The sequence below is a fragment of the Lithobates pipiens genome, unplaced genomic scaffold, assembly GCF_037356315.1.
Source record: "Lithobates pipiens isolate NorthernLeopardFrog02 unplaced genomic scaffold, aLitPip1_a1.2 Scaffold_8, whole genome shotgun sequence".
In the NCBI taxonomy this organism is placed as follows: domain Eukaryota; kingdom Metazoa; phylum Chordata; class Amphibia; order Anura; family Ranidae; genus Lithobates; species Lithobates pipiens.
In genome coordinates, this window is record NW_027507903.1 from 440241698 (window position 1) to 440257880 (window position 16183).

The 16183-nt window shown below is 44.9% G+C and overlaps 1 protein-coding gene across 2 annotated transcripts in view; it reads right to left on the reverse strand.

Moving 5' to 3' along the window:
* The window catches only part of DCTN4 (dynactin subunit 4), a 30462-nt gene extending 26203 nt beyond the window's left edge, over nucleotides 1–4259 (reverse strand). For both annotated transcript variants that reach the window (XM_077468309.1, XM_077468308.1), the window contains exon 1: nucleotides 4080–4259. In XM_077468309.1, the coding sequence (XP_077324435.1) occupies nucleotides 4080–4214 (135 nt within the window). In that variant the 5' untranslated portion in view covers nucleotides 4215–4259. The remainder of the gene's footprint in view (nucleotides 1–4079) is intronic.
* Between the last annotated feature and the right edge of the window lie 11924 nt (nucleotides 4260–16183).

Sequence of the window (16183 nt, forward strand, 5' to 3'; positions counted from 1 at the left end):
AGAAATAGCGACCTCGCGCCTGGGGCAGCACAGCTGGGGGTATCCTGTCTCTGTGGACCCCCCCAGCGTGATCGCGTCGGGCCGTTCCGCCGGCGGCCGAAAATTTAGGCCGCGGCTTTGAGGCCTTCTGCGGTCCTACGATTCCTTATGGAATCTGGCGCCCTCTTGTGGTCGCTGTTGGTATGACAAACCAGCAATGCTAATGAAATTTCCTCTGCCTGTTTTATATTACCTGCCTCTTCTTCCCTTTATTTAGAACCCCCTAAACATTATATATATTTTTTATTCTAACACCCCAGAGAATAAAATGGTGGTTGTTGCAATACTGTCTGTCACACCGTATTTGTGCAGCGGACTTACAAGCGCACTTTTGTTGGGAAAAATAATTTAGTTAATAAAAAAATAAGACAACAGTAAAGTTAGCCCAATTATTTTTTATATTGTGAAAGATAATGTTACGCCGAGTAAATTGATACCCAACATGTCACGCATCAAAATTGCACCCGCTCATGGAATGGCGACAAACTTTTACCCTTTAAAATCTCCATAGGCGACGTTTAAAAAAATTCTACAGGTTGCACGTTTTGAGTTACAGAGGAGGTCTGGGGCTAGAATTATTGCTCTCGCTCTACCGATCACGGCGCTACCTCCTATGTGTGGTTCGAACACCGATTTTATATGCGGGCAGGACAGGGCGCGTTTAAAAATTATTATTTTTTCTGCTTATTTTAACTTTTTTTTTTTTTCCACTGTTCTTTTAAAAAAAATGTTGTGTCGCTTTTATTCTTATTACAAGGAATGTAAAAATCCCTTGTAATAGAAAAAGCATGACAGGTCCTCTTAAATATGAGATCTGGGGTCAGAGAGACCTTGGATCTCATATTTACACTAAAATGCAATTGAAAAAAAAATTGTCATTTGAAAAAAAAAAAAAAAAAAAATTTCCCTCTAAGAGCTATGGGCAATGACTTGGAGACGGGGGGGGCGGCGACGGCGCTGCTATCTTCCCCTCACTCGTCTCCATGTCAGGCCAGGGACAGGTCCGGATCGCCGTCACGGACCTGGCTCCTAACTTTTTAAGCTGGCTCCTAGATTCCAAGCAAATTTGTCAACCCCTGTCATAACCTATAGTCTGTTAGGATGCAAGACAGAAGCAATAGATAAATTTAGAATCATGGATGGAGGACAGTAAGGTTTTTGTCTGTAGATTTTATGGAAAGCGTTGATATTTTTGCAAAGAAAGTGCATGAATGCTATATTGGTGCATAGGGGAGCTCAGTGCGCCACTGTCTGTGGCACATGCTCCATAGACAGAGGTGCCTGTCTTTTTGCAAATATCTCCTAAACCGTGTAGGTTTAGGAGATATTTCTTGAACCTACAAGTAAGCCTTAATTTAGACTTACCTTTGGTCAAAGTGGTCTGTAAGGGTTTACAACCACTTTAACCACTTGCCGACTGCCGCACACCAATATACGTCGGCACAATGGGAGCGGTGGACAAATGTGCGTACCTGTACATCCCCTTTAATCTGCAGGGCTAGTGGGCGCATGCGCCTCGTACAGTGTTCGATGTCCACCTGTGTCCGCGATCATGTCACGGAGAGGTAGAACGGGGAGATGCCTATGTAAACAAGACATTTCCCCATTCTGCCTAGTGACATGACAGATCACTGCTCCCTCTCATCAAGAGCAGTGATCACGGTCATGCGATGGGGAAGCCCACCCCCCCCCCCCCCCCCCACAGTTAGAATCACTTCCTAGGACACACTTAACTCCTTGACTGCCCCCTAGTGTTTAACCACTTCCCTGCCAGTGTCATTTACACAGTAATCAGTGCATTTTTATAGCACTGATCACAACACCTTCAAGTTGAAAAAAAAAGCTCAAATGCCTGCAAAAGCAGCTTTTTGAGCTGCAGTGTACACAAGCTCCAAGTCAGATCCTCATCTTAGAGGAAATAAAAACTTCCTCTGCTGATATTCACGTATAGGCAAGCCTATAATAAAGCCTCTGACACACGATCGGACTTTAAGCCCTTCCCGCCGAACATACGCAGATGTGCATACTCTGCTTTCAGGGGTTATGGTGCCCGCAGCTGCAGGCATCATCCCAGTACCATTGTTTAGAGCGGGCGATTGGCTTTCCAGGGATAACAACCGACGCGGCTAAAAGCTGCTTGCTCCCACCGCTCTGATCAGGCCTCCCGTCCCACCGGGAAACCCGATCAATGATCCGGCTCTTCCGGTGCCTAGTGACAGACTGGAACAAAGCCGAAAATGGCTTTGTTCCAGTCTCCTGATTGTAAACACAGAAGCGACCTCACACGGGATGTCACAGGTGCCATTCCTTCCGAGCCCTGTGCCGTGAACAGCGGCTCCCGCGAAAATGCATGGGAGTGACATCTCAGCTCCAGCCCCCTACAACACTGGAGCCCAAAAGAAACTCTGGGGAAAATATCAGCTGTCGGAAGGCTTCGATCTAAGGTACCGTAAGCATTTCATAATGAGCTATGTGATGCATACTAGCTCATTATGCCTTTGTCTCACAGGGTTTTATTTTATTTTTTTAATAGAGTTTACAACCTCTTTAATTGTTGTGATTTAGATCCAACATTACAGGAAGATTACCCAAGCATTCCCTGAAGTTGCCTTGAAGTCACACTGCTATAATATTTTTATATGGACTATAGACTAAAGGACTTCTGATTAAATGGCTTTGGAATGAATCATCCGAGTTTCCACTCAGGAGGAAGAGGGAGGGAAGGAAAAAAAAAAAAAAACCCACCACACACTGGAACAGATATGGTGGGAACTAGCCCTTAGTAAAAGCACCACACAGTAAAACACTTTACACAGCGTTAGGCAGTTAACACTTTAAATGTCCCAGAAGTTACCTCCTTCCCAGTCAATGTATATTATTAGCACGGACTACTGTTTTAGCATCAGTGTAAGCCAGTTCCCACAAAGTGCAGTTCGTGTCAGATTGTCCGCCATACTATCAGTCACTGATCCATTACCATTAGAAATTAATGTGTGTGTGTATATCTATCTATCTATCTATCTATATATATATATATATATAGAGAGAGATCATACACAGTTTGTCGCCCCCCCCCCCCCCTCCGACACCTTTCAGGGGAGGGGCAGATAACCATTTTTTGACAATCCCTGAGGAGTTGGTCCCCCTCCTCTGCCGTTGTGCTTCGCCCATTCACAGTATGGGACCAGCTGTAAAGCCGAAAGGCTTCACTGCCAGTTTCCCTTACCAGGAATGGCGGCGGTAGCACCCAGGAGTCGAACCGAAATCAGCTTTGGGTGAGGACATCGCGGGCTCCCTGGACAGGTAGGTGTCCTGATATTAAGAGTCAGCAGCTGCAATATTTTCAGATGCTCACTTTTACATTTTGAGAGAGAGAGAGGGGGGGGGGGGAGCACCGAACACTGCTTTGAAAAGTAGCATAGTGATGAAATAATAATAATATCTTCATGAAGGAGGTAAAACCTTTTGGGGCTGATGTTAATTTGCTAGATGATCAATATTGATAAACAGCTGTGTAAAGCAGCAGGAATACAACCAGAGTAGACCCAGTCCAGCAGGCCTGTGTCCACCATGGCTATGTGCTCAGACAGATCGGATCTGGCAGGCACTGTGTGTATGAGGCCTAGGTTTGTTTTGACACACGTAAGCTCAGCACAGAGATTCAACAGCCGGATTTGTACTGTACAGCTTCCAGCTCTACATTCACAGACAGTGTATCCGTACACTGCCACCATCATCGCTTAGGACTCGGCCTCTAGTTAAAAAAAAGCACACCCAGAACCCATGCCAAATCATTCTAAGGCCCATGACAGTGACTGACATCGCAGTCCCCCAATCAGCGCACAGAATACTAAAACCCCACCCATTCCCTCCTAGACTTCCACTTCACAGGAAGGCGGGGAAAGCGGCTTAGCAGCATTAAGTAACCAATCAGACTGCAGCCGTAGGTCTTTCCTGCTGCGCTATTGGCTAGTTCCAGGAGCCTTTGCTCTCAGAGATGCCGGATCACCCTAGAGGAAAAAGGGCGTCGTGTTATTTACCTCGTGAGAGACGCATTCCAAAGAGCGCAGCTCACTGCAGTATCGGCAGAAGTAGAGCTGAGATAACGGCGCTCGAATTTCTTTCTCACCGTGCACCAAATACAGCACTCTCTCCAGCTGAAGAAGCGACGCCATTTTACATAGAACCCCTCCCTCGAGGTCACATGACCAGGGCGGAGAACGTCTTACTTTTCCGTAGTTACGTAATAGATCGGCTTACGTTCTCCTCCGCCCCGCCCACCAACTTGTTAAAGTGAACCTGTCACTCTCTGTATTTCAATCTCCCATATTTTTATCATTCATATGTTTTCTATGCACATTTTATACTACATGCACCAAATAGCAATGTGAGAAGACATAACAGGTAATATATTTACCTTTCCAGCAGCCCTGTTCCTAATCACTAGGGTGCTGCTCAGACATCCCAACCTGCAAAAACTAATTTCAGGAAGGCAGCAAACTCATTTATTTATTTTTACTAATTCTTTCTTCATTTTTCACAATGCTTTTTGGATGGTGTCACATTATTTTTTTTTCATTTTTACAATTTTTTTCCAATTTTATTTTTTAACCACTTCAGCCCCGGAAGAATTTTACGGCACTGCGTCGCTTTAACTGACAATTGCGCAGTCGTGCAATGTGGCTCCCAAACAAAATTGGCGTCCTTTTTTTCCCACAAATAGAGCTTTCTTTTGGTGGTATTTGATCACCTCTACAGTTTTTATTTTTTGTACTATAAACAAAAAAAGCGACAATTTTGAAAAAAAAAAAATTTTTTTAACTTTTTGCTACAATAAAAAAACTTAAAACAATTTTTTTTCCCTCAGTTTAGGCCGATATGTATTCTTCTACATATTTTTGGTAAACAAAAACCCGCAATAAGCGTTTATTGATTGGTTTGGAGCCTCTCTCCCCGCACAGAAAGGCCCAGGAAGAAGAGAGTGCAGCAAGGATCTCCAGACTCTTTTATAGTTCCTCCCAGGAGTCTCTTCGGGTTGTGGCAAGGATCCCTAGGATGTGTAGTTCAGATGTCACATCACACATAGGAATCGCCGGTCCAAAACACTACTAATGCCACAACCATTTTTGGTCGGGCTCATAGATGTGATGTCAGTCACTGGTGCCCAGCACTAGAAGGATATGTGTCACGTACCCGATAGTAGACTGAAATGACGAGGTCGGCCTCCCTTGTATCTCCAGCCCTGGTCCCGCTGGAAGTGGAACAGAGGGAACCGAGGGCCAGGAGGAACACGAGTGCCTGCAGATGTGAAGCAGGAGACTTGTAGCAGGAAATTGTTACCTGCTGAGTGCAATTACGAGATTGGTGACAGAGCTGTTAGCGATCATTTTAGCCCTGAAAGAATGGAAACATCTCCCCGAAGGTACCACTGTGCCGGTTCTTATTCTTACTGACCATAAGAATCTTACATTCTTGTCTGAGGCTAAACGCCTCTCTCCCAGAAGGGAGCGATGGGCTCTTTTCTTGTCAAGTTTCAATTACATTGTCTCATTCTTACCTGGTACTAAGAATGTAAGGGCTGACACCTTGTCATGGCAATATTCCTCCTATCCCAAGTTGGAGTCGGTTCCGATTCCTGTGATTCCTCCTGATCGTATTCTGGCTAAGGTTCACACCAGTCTCACTTCTCCTTCTCCATGCTCCTCCTGACAAACCTTGTGACCGCTGCTTTGTCCCAGAGAGTCTCTGTACTGCCATGCTCCAGACTTACCACCCAGGGCAGCTGGCCAACCTGGGAAGAATCAACTCATTTGGGCCATTTCCCAACAATTCTGATGGCCTAGGCTACGTGCTGATGTAACTGCCTTCGTAGCTGCCTGTTCTGTGTGTGCTCAGAGAAAGACTCCGCAACACCTTCCAGTGGGCCTCCTACAACCCATACCCAATGAGAGGCCCTGGACCCACCTGTCTATGTATTTCATTGTAGAGTTACCCAACTCCCAAGGCAACACAGTTATCCTTATGGTGGTTGACCGGTTCTCAAATATGTGTCATTGTATTCCACTTAAGAAGTTGCCCCGTCTAAGGAACTGACTTCCATTCTTGCTCGGGAGATCTTTTTCGCTTACATGGGCTACCCAAGGTGATTGTCTTGGACAGGGGTAGTCAGTTTGTGTCCCGGTTCTGGTGAGCCTTTTGTGCACAGTTGGGATATCAGCTTGCATTCTCCTCTGCGTATCACCCGCAGTCTAATGGGGCCACAGAACGAGCTAATCGGTCCTTGGATCAATACTTACGTTGCTATATTTCTGACCATCATAACAACTGGTCAGACCTATTACAATTTTGCTTCCTGATTGTCCCCGTTTATGGCCAATTATGGTTTCCAACCTTCCACGTTGCCTGACTCCTTTGTTCCTCAGAGTATTCCTGCATTAGAGGAGCATCTCCGTGGTCTTCGTTCTACTTGGGCACAAGTCCATGAGGCTTTGCGTCATGCTAATGATAGGTACAGACTCCATGCTGACCGCAGATGCGCAGGGTCTAATCCTTGGACGTACATGCCCCTGTCCTCCTCCGAGATTTCCATAGACGTTTTCCCCTCAAGCCTGGTGGTCCTCCGAGGGGGAGGAGTTGAGGAGGGCATACTGTCGGGGCTGGGCTCAACCCTTCCTTTTCTGAGCTGGCCGCTCAGCTGTCAGCTAATTACCAGCTCCCATCTCTCTCCACAGTTACTCAGCTGTTGATGATCTTGCTCGTCAGTCCTGCTTACTTAAGCCAACCAGTCCAGAGGAGCTCTGCCTTTGCCTTGATCACAACACAAGAAACTATTTCCTGCGTTCCTGTTTAAAGACTGGTTTTGCTGACATCCCTTCTGGCTCCAGATTCTGCTTGCTGTTCCACTACTTTGATCCCTGACTTCTGTCCACACCAACAACACTACACAGAGCCGTGTAAGCAGCCTTATATAGTGTGGGGCATGCACTTAGTCCCCCTGAGCTATGATTGGCCAAAGGCACCCTGCCTTTGGCCAATTATGGCTGTCTTAGCAGAGGGTGCTGTGATTGGCCAAAGCATGCAGGTCAGGTGCATGCTTTGGCCAATCATCATACAGCAATGCACTGTGATCTCGCAGTGCATTATGGGGCGCTCTTCGGTGAACGGGCAAATACACGATGTTCGGGCTGAACTTATATTCAGCCCGAACATTAAGCTCATCCCTAGTTAGAAACTGTTTGAAGATTGTTGCCATAAGAGACAGCGGTCCTACTTATGCAGATGTGGTGTCTTGCTGGATGCCTTTTCCTGCATGGCTTTCTGCCTATAAAAGTCTCGGAGTCTGCTAAATTAACATTCCAACTACTAAAGGGTGTCTTGGCCCTAAAGCTCTCTCCCACAGTTCTGTTTAAGAGACAATAAATCTGTTTGCATTCAAGAAGTGTGTGGCGCCCATTAATCTACCTTGCATTCCTCAGAAGGATGTCAGCTGTCCCTAATGCCACGTACACACGAGTGGTTTTGCCATCGGAATAAACTCTGAAGGTTTCTCCGATGGAATTCCGACGGAATTCCGCTCAAGCTGTCTTGCATACACACGGTCACACCAAAGTCCGACTGTCAAGAATGCGGTGACGTACAACACGTACGATGGGACTAGAAAAAGGAAGTTCAATAGCCAATGCTCTTCCCTTTGGGCTCCTTCTGCTAATCTCGTGTTAGTAGAAGTTTGGTGAGAGATGATTTGTGCTTTTCAGTCCGTTACTGCTCTTCAGTTTGTGCTTGTGGGTTTTTATCTCCTTTTCAGTGCGTGTAGTCAGTTCGCATCTGGTTTTCAGTGTGTTCTTGTCTGTTCGTTTCTGATTTTCAGATCGCTCTTCACAGGCCTGGCTGTTCTTCAGTGTGTTCTGTTAGTTTGTTCTGACAAGCCCACCATTTTGAAGCCATGTTGCGGGTACGTACTCGTCGTAGCATTCGTGCTGTGTGGGGGCTTGTTGGGGTTCATACTTTGACCCAAGCCCAGTCCATGAACAGGGTGGGGAGGACCAAGAAATGGTTGCTCCAGCGTGACCAATTTTCTCATATGCCTTTGCTTCCTGAGATCCAGGAGAATAATCCTGATGATTTCAGGAACTTTCTCAGGATGACGGACCCCGTTTTTCACTGTCTGTTTAACTTTCACTTTCTGTCCCCTTATATTATGAAGCAGGACTCCCGAGCAGAGGCTAGTTGCCACGTTGCGGTATTTGGCAACTGGGAGAAGTCTGCAGGACCTCAAGTTCTCGACAGGCATCCCCCCCAGGCTCTGGGGATCATTATTCCAGAGACCTGTTCTGCCATCATTCGGGTCCTGCAAAGGGACTATATTAGGGTAAGTTTTCTCCTTTAACATCACATTCTATGTATTTAAAGTTTGCTAATGTATTGTATTTCTTTCATCATTCCCTAATTACCATGAATGGAATATGCTGTGCATGTCCCCTTTATCCTCATGCATGCTGTAAGCATTTAATGCTCTTTGTTTGGCCTACATGCATATTTGCCTTCAATAACCTCCCCAGCATGCTATCCTGGGCCCATATACACCTAGACTAGTGACTTAACAATGAATGTTGTCAGCTCCATTGTAGTGCTTTACCCTAAACACCCCTTAAAATGTGTACAAATGATATGTGTGTCCTTAAATTCAGGCAGAGCGCCATAGGCTTTTTTGGGGGGTCCCAAACCCAGCTCGAACCCTCCCACCCCCTTAAATTTTTTACAATGGACCATCAGAGGGGGTGAGGAATCTGATAAGCAGACCTTATATTTTTGTCTTGAAATACTCCTTAAAATAAATGTTACTGATGTCAGCCAAGAAGGTTTGTGTCTAATTAGATTTTTTTTTCTGTTTTGACTCCACAGTTTCCTTCAATGCCACAGGAATGGCAGACTGTGGCATCCCACTTTGCCGACCAATGGGACTTTCCCAACTGTGGAGGGGCTATAGATGGGAAGCACATCCACCTTGTGCCACCACCCCATTTGAGGTCTTACTATTAAACTCCTTATAGTTATATTAGTATAGTGTTAATGACAGTGGTGTCGGCACAATATGAGTTCCTCTATGTGGATGTGGGGAAGAATGGCCGGATGTCGGATGGAGGAGTTTTTGCTCAGAGTTTTACCAACATCTCCAGACACCCGTTTGTCTTTATTGCTGATGAAGCGTTCAGGCTGGGCGAGCACCTGATGAGGCCATTCCTCCAAAGGACCCTCACCCCGGAGATTAGGGTTTTTAACTACCAGCTGGCCAGAGCAAGAAGAGTCATTGAGAATACCTTTGGGATAATAGCCAGCCGGTTCTGCCTGTTTCTGATAGCAATCTATATGGCGGACTACAAAATCACACCCTAAAGAGTTAAACTACATATATTTTATTCTCTATAATAGAGCAAAATTACAGAAGGCACCACCAACAATATCTTATAATCCCTAATAAAAATCCACAAGAAGAATCCCTGTTACAAGGGATAATTCTTCAATGATCATCCAATTCCCCCAAACAAATTATTAAAACTGTATGATAGATGGTCCAATATTTCTCCTTCTCACTCTTTTTGTCCTCTCTTTTCAGTCGGGATGATTCACTGTTTCAGCAAGCTTTTTTTAATGACAATAGATAGATAGACCGACTGCAGGAATGACATACGTATGTATTTTTAACCTTCTGGTTATAGTGGCTGTATAATTTCAGAAAGGAATAGTGTGAATTACTTCTGGGGTTACGGAATCACACTGTACCCTTTAGGAATTATCCAGATCAGATCTCGCCCTAGGTGGCTTGGGGTATTTATAGGTGTATATAGGGGGTGCCTTATATTGGGGGAGGGAGGGAGTCACCCACTGTGTGAGTAATCAACTCTCCAATGAGAGGAGAAATATTGGCCCATCTATCATACAGTTTTAATAATTTTTTGGGGGGAATTGGATGACCATTGAAGAATTATCCCTTGTAACAGGGATCTTCTTGTGGATTTTTATTAGGGCTTATAGGATATTGTTGGTGGTGCCTTCTGTAATTTTGCTCTTTTATAGCGAATAAAATATATGTAGTTTAACTCTTTAGGGTGTGTGTATCATATTTGTTTATTATTTTTCTAGTCCTTTATCAGTATTTTGTTTGATTACACCCCCCGCAATATATCCGGTGAGTGCTAATTTTATTTCATTAGAGGCAGGATTCCCTAGTCGCTCAATCTTTGGACTACAAATTCAACCACATCATCTTATCCTGTGGCATATTGCACAATTTTTAAGGAACAATGCCCAAAATTATATTGCCTCAGTTGGGCCTGAGGCCGGACTTCCTGAGAATCCCCTGACAGGCCTGGATACTGGCCATCCTGGTTTGGCACCCCAAAGCACCTGTGAAATTTGGCACAAATATGTAAGTTATATTATGGGTAGGGAGGCCATTGCTATGCCAGACAATGTGTAAATAAGATCTGATAAAATCTTGAATTTTCTTTATTGCTTGTTTGTTTTTGGCTGTCTCCTAGGTTCTCCTAGTGCACATGTAAGGGCGACACAGTGGTGTAGTGGTTAGCACTCTCACCTAGCAGTAAGAAGGGTCACTGGTTCGAATCCCAACCATGACACTACCTGCCTGGAGTTTGCATGTTCTCCCTGTGCTTGCGTGGGTTTCCTCCGGGTACTCCGGTTTCCTCCCACAGTCCAAAGACATGCAGGTAGGTTAATTGGCTTCTCTCCAAAAATTGGCCCTAGTATATAAATGGGGACCTTGGATTGTGGGCTCCTTGAGGGTAGGGACCAATGTGAGTGTGCAATGTACAGGGACAATTGTAGACACTCAGGTTGAACTGGATGGACTGGTGTCTTTATTCAACCTTACTAACTATGAAACTATGAAACTATGTAGCACCAAGTGGATTTTCCTTTAGTAAATAAGCCCCAATGTCACTGTAAACACAACATTACTTCAAAAACTGGTATTGAGCATTGAAAGAAGAAGCCACACATTGTTGGTTATCAAAGTTTCTACTCTGTGCACATTCACATGTGCGTTATAAAATTTTGATGTAAATTTTTTTTAGTTTAGTTACTTTCTTACAATTGTTTTTTTTTTTTTTGCATAAACACGCATGTTTCTAAACATAACATACAAAACTCTGGAACTTACAAAGTTCAACGTAGAAAAACTGAAGGTAATATCAGACATTATAGTGTCAAAAATGGCTTGATATTGCCTTCAACAGATGGGGTGATGTCACCCCTGTAAAAGCCAAATTTTGAAAATTTGGGAGTCAAATGGGTATTTCCCTCCTGATCTCATGCCTAATGTCAGCATGTGCTATCTTCCATCATGGGGGGATCAGTGGACATGTTTTGGGGGTGCAACCCCTTCCTCTTACCTACTAGAGTTACGAGAAAGGGGTTGCACCCACAAAACGCATACATTGATATCCCCTGATGGCAGATAGCACATGTTATGTGCATTTTCAAAATTTGGCTTTTAAAATGTCAAAAAAAAGTTTTTGGAATGTCCAACAAACAAAAAATGGTGGCATTTGGAAGAAATTTAGTTTCTACCCAACACATCAATCATGGTCCATTGGGGCTGCCTTAATTGGCAAGGTCTTTCTCTGGATGCACCGGATGCAAGAGCGACAGTAACTCTCTACTTCAGCCCTCATGGACCCCAATGGAATAATTTCCTGACCAATGGTTCTATCTGGCCCTAGCTGGCCAATGTCATTGTGAAGAGCACCTAACACTACTGATCTATGTTTCTCAGGGAGGAACAGTTGATGAACACCCTCTGGTTACTCAGATGGGCCTCTCCATTATATGACTCCATCTTCCAACCTCATTCGTTCCCATTCTTTATAGACCACCTTAGCTCCCTCAATGGAACTATTTAACAGCATCTGGGGATCCCAAACCGACAAATATTTCTTTAGAAGGCTACCCAATGGGTCTTCATGTTGATCTCTCCTCATGTCTTCTCTAGTTAACTGAGGCAGTTCTTGACTACGCACCTGTGTCAAATCACAGTAGTGTCTTGGTACTCCGGCTTTGGTCCCTGATGCTCCTCTATGACGGTGCTCTAATCCTTGATAGGCGGTTAGTACTCCTTCGATTCGGTTTGGCAGTCTGTGAAAAATTCTTTACAAAGCTTAATAGTAGGGGCAGAAACCCAAAAACGACCTTAATTCAGTGACGGTGCTGGGGCGAGTCCAGGAGGTAACAGCTTCTAACTTCTGAGGGTCAGTGGCTACTCCCTTGGATGAAACTACATGTCCGAGATACGTAAGTGAGGTCTGATAAAATTGGCACTTTTCTAATGACAACTTCAGCCTTTCTGTGTGTAGCCGTTGAAAGACTTTCTCCAGTCGAGGTTCATGCTCTTCCAATGTTTTGCCAAACACGATGATGTCATCCAGATACACTAGAACTGCTATCAAGTTTATGTCACCCACTGTGTTCTCCATCAGTCTCTGGAAGGTGGTGGGGGCCGTTATTCCCTGTGGCATGAGGTCGAGTTCAAAGAATCCTAGAGGACTGATAAAGGCTGTATTCTCTCGGTCATCCGGATGCATAGGTATCTGAAAATATCCACTCTACAGAACTAGTACACTGAACCATTTAGCTCCGGATAGGCATTGTTGGGCCTTTTCTATACGGGGAGTTGTGTACTGAATTGGGATAGTCCTCCCATTCAAAGTTCAATAGTCAATACACATCCGGAGGGACCCATTTTTCTTTCTCATAACCACGATAGGGGAGGCATAAGGGCTCCTGGATTTCTTAACGACCCCCGATTTCTACAGTTCTGCCAACTGTTCCCAAAGTCTTCCAAGTCACACAGAGAAATTGGTAAGGCTCTTTCTCGTAAGGGCTTATCTTCACTCAGCCGAATTCGGTGTTGAGTACTCTTGGCGCAACCCACATCAAAGTCATTCTTTGAGAACATTTTCTCCCATCTGGCTAACTGAGCTTTAATACTCTTTCAAACTGGGGGACAGATTTGGGCACTGAACAGTGGTTTCTCTTTCATTTTTCTTCTGGACTAAATCATTCCCTGTTACCGGGGTAGCAGCACCCACTTTCCCAATCACCAAACGAGGCCTCAGGCTGATTGGATGACTGGTTACATTCCTCATACTGACAGGGATTCTCCCCCCACTTCTCAGTAGGGCCTTGGTATGATCTCTGGGACCAGTTCTATTCCTCTATCTTCCTCCAGTGGATCAGCTTCTACTACCACATAGGGACCCAGTTGATCCCATGATAGCTTGACAGTAGCCTTCATGCAGGTTCTTTCACCAGGCTTCAACACCTTTTCTTGTGTATCCAATCGCCATAGTCTTCTTACTTGTGCAGGGGCCTTCTTTTCCTGCAGCACATGCTGGAAAGCTTGCTGCAACTGAGGATGGATCTTCCCTACTGGAGCACCTTCCAAGGCCAATGGAGTGAGTAGTCTTCTCACCAGATTGGCTATAGCCTATCAGCAGAGAATTGTGGCCTGCCCCAGGAGGTCGAGGACAAACAGCCAAGGTGTCAAAAGTTTACAGTTTTCCCTCCAAGGAAGTATCAAAGGTTATCTTGATAGGGATATACCCGTCATATGGGCACTTTTTGGTACCTATCCCCAATCTCCAACTCTTTGAGTTTACACAAAGGGATGTGCTTTAAGTACTTTTCATAGAAGTCCCTATACAGCAAAGTCATTTGAGCTCCTCTATTCAGCAAAGCTTGAGTATAGATACCTTCCACTTGTATTGAGACTATCAGAGAAGGCCCTACCAAGTTCTTATGCAGATTTCTAGCTGGTGGCTCTATAGTCTGGGCTCTAATCAGCTTCTTTGAGTGTGGTAGAGTCGGTTTAATAACTTCATCAGAAAGTTGTGCATTGATTTTTCGGCATCCGTCTTTCCTCCTTGGATGTCCAGTTTCTCTTTTAACAGGCGGGGGTGTAAGGGTAGTAGACAGTTTTCCCTTGGGACTCTCAAATAGCTCCTTCACTGATGTTCCTTGGAGTTTCCTGCCAGCTTTTGAAAAAGCAGCTTCTGTAAGATCGTGGACTGATTCCAGCCTTGGGGCATTCAGCCTGGAAGTGTCCAACTTCTCCACAACTATAACATTTCTTCTCTCGCACTCGGAAAAGCTTTGATTTCCCTTGATGAAATCCTTGTTCTTGGACCTTTGCTTGGGTTTCCATTACTTGCATTAGAGCATAATACATATGAGTTTGGGCCTGAGCTACCTGGGTCATCAGTCAGTTGGTCCAAGTCCAACCCAGCTTGCTCTGACTCTGTTTCACTGTCCTCATCTGAGAAACCTGCTTCAACATGGACAGTTCAGGCAGCTACTTTCTCCCTCTTAGCAGCTCAATTCTCTCATTCCTTGACTCTTTTCCTCCAGTAAAGCTTCTTCCCGTACATCTCTTATCAACTCAGGATACATGGGTACCACCTTGGTTCTCTTCAGTAGTAACTTTAAGACAATAGGATGGTTCAGTTGGGCCCCTTCTAAAACCCGATCTAAACAAGCTTGGTCAGCATCCTTGGGATCAATGCCCTTTTTAAAGATAATCTGGTGTAACATTCTGTCTACTTGGGAGATGTATCCAGAGAGGCTCTCTCTCTTCTGTTGATGAGTGTGATTGAATTTATACATCAGATCTGCAGTTGTTTCCACTCTTCCAAATACAGCATACAAAGTGTCTATGTAGTCCATAGCAATACAGGTTCTCTTTCCCATTCTCAAGTTGCAGATTACATGGGCAGCAGGGTCTCAAAGACTCTCACTGAGACGCTGACATTTCACAGCCTCGGGTACACTCTATTCCTCCATAGCTTGAATGGCCTGACTCATCCAGGTCTCAAACTCATCTTCACCGATAGGCATCGGCAACTGCCCTGAGAAAAATCTGAGCCTCCAGTAACTCTGATTTGCATTCCCAGATACAAGTTATCAACTAGCCGGCTCATATCAGTGTAGAAGGAAATGTGGGGCACCGATCCCAACTAATCCTAAGCCCCTCTCCTGGGCCCTCTGTGATGGCTGCCTTTCGACAGTCTCCTCCCCACTTTCAGGTGGATCCCCCTGGCAGTAACCCTCTCAGCCAGACGTACCTCTTCTTCCTGGAAGCACACAGGTATCTCTTCCTGCCACTCCAACAGTATCCTGATTTGGTCCAGGTTGTACTCAACTTCCACATCCATGATGTAGGCCTTCTAACCTGGAGCTAGAGCTCTCACCCACTGTCAAATCTCCCTCTCAGTACATTCAATTCTTGAGATCTTTAGGACAGTTCTTTGCTCCACTCGGGCTCCCTGGGCTCTGCCTAATGCACCAGCAGCCATAGAAGCTGCCTCTCACGTGGATCATGGCTCTTGTCTAGGTTGACTAGGGCCAGCTGCAGAAGATATCCCGGATGAGCCCCCAAATGTAGCATGGCCCCTTTGAGGACGAATTGTTCTTCTGCATAGCCATGACCCTGTGAACATTTCAACCCACCTGACATTCTGGGTTCAGACATCTTCCATCACACCTTTAAATGACATGTTCACACAACTGTATATGTTCATACACACACACACACACACACACACACACAGACACACACATCAGCACACAGGAACAGAGCTGAGGCTGTCACTCAACTGGAGGTTCGACCCTTTCACCTTTTTTTCTTGTGGTGTCTAGAAAACTAGAGTGATTCATGCTGATAGCAGAGAAATGAAGCAGCAGACAGAAATTACACTCCTAAAAAGAAAAAAAGGGGAAGGTGCTAACACTCATATATGCTAAACCATACATCAAAAAAAAGAAACCTAATTTCCCTTTGTGTAAAGTAATAATAAAAAGTCCATAAACATGCAATGAAAACCATCACCGTGCATTTAGATCCATGGTGTGTCACACCACAAATCACCAGACTCTGTGTGAAATGCACACTCACCATCAATCTAGCGACCTTTATATTACTATGTAGGAGGCTCTTGTGTTTTCGTAACTTCCTGTTCCAGTGTGACATCACGTCAAGCTCTAACTTCCATTTTTTAGAACGCACACTGGTCACCAAGCGATGTGTTGGTGCTGGATGACTTATGCCACGTACACACGATCGAAGCATTAT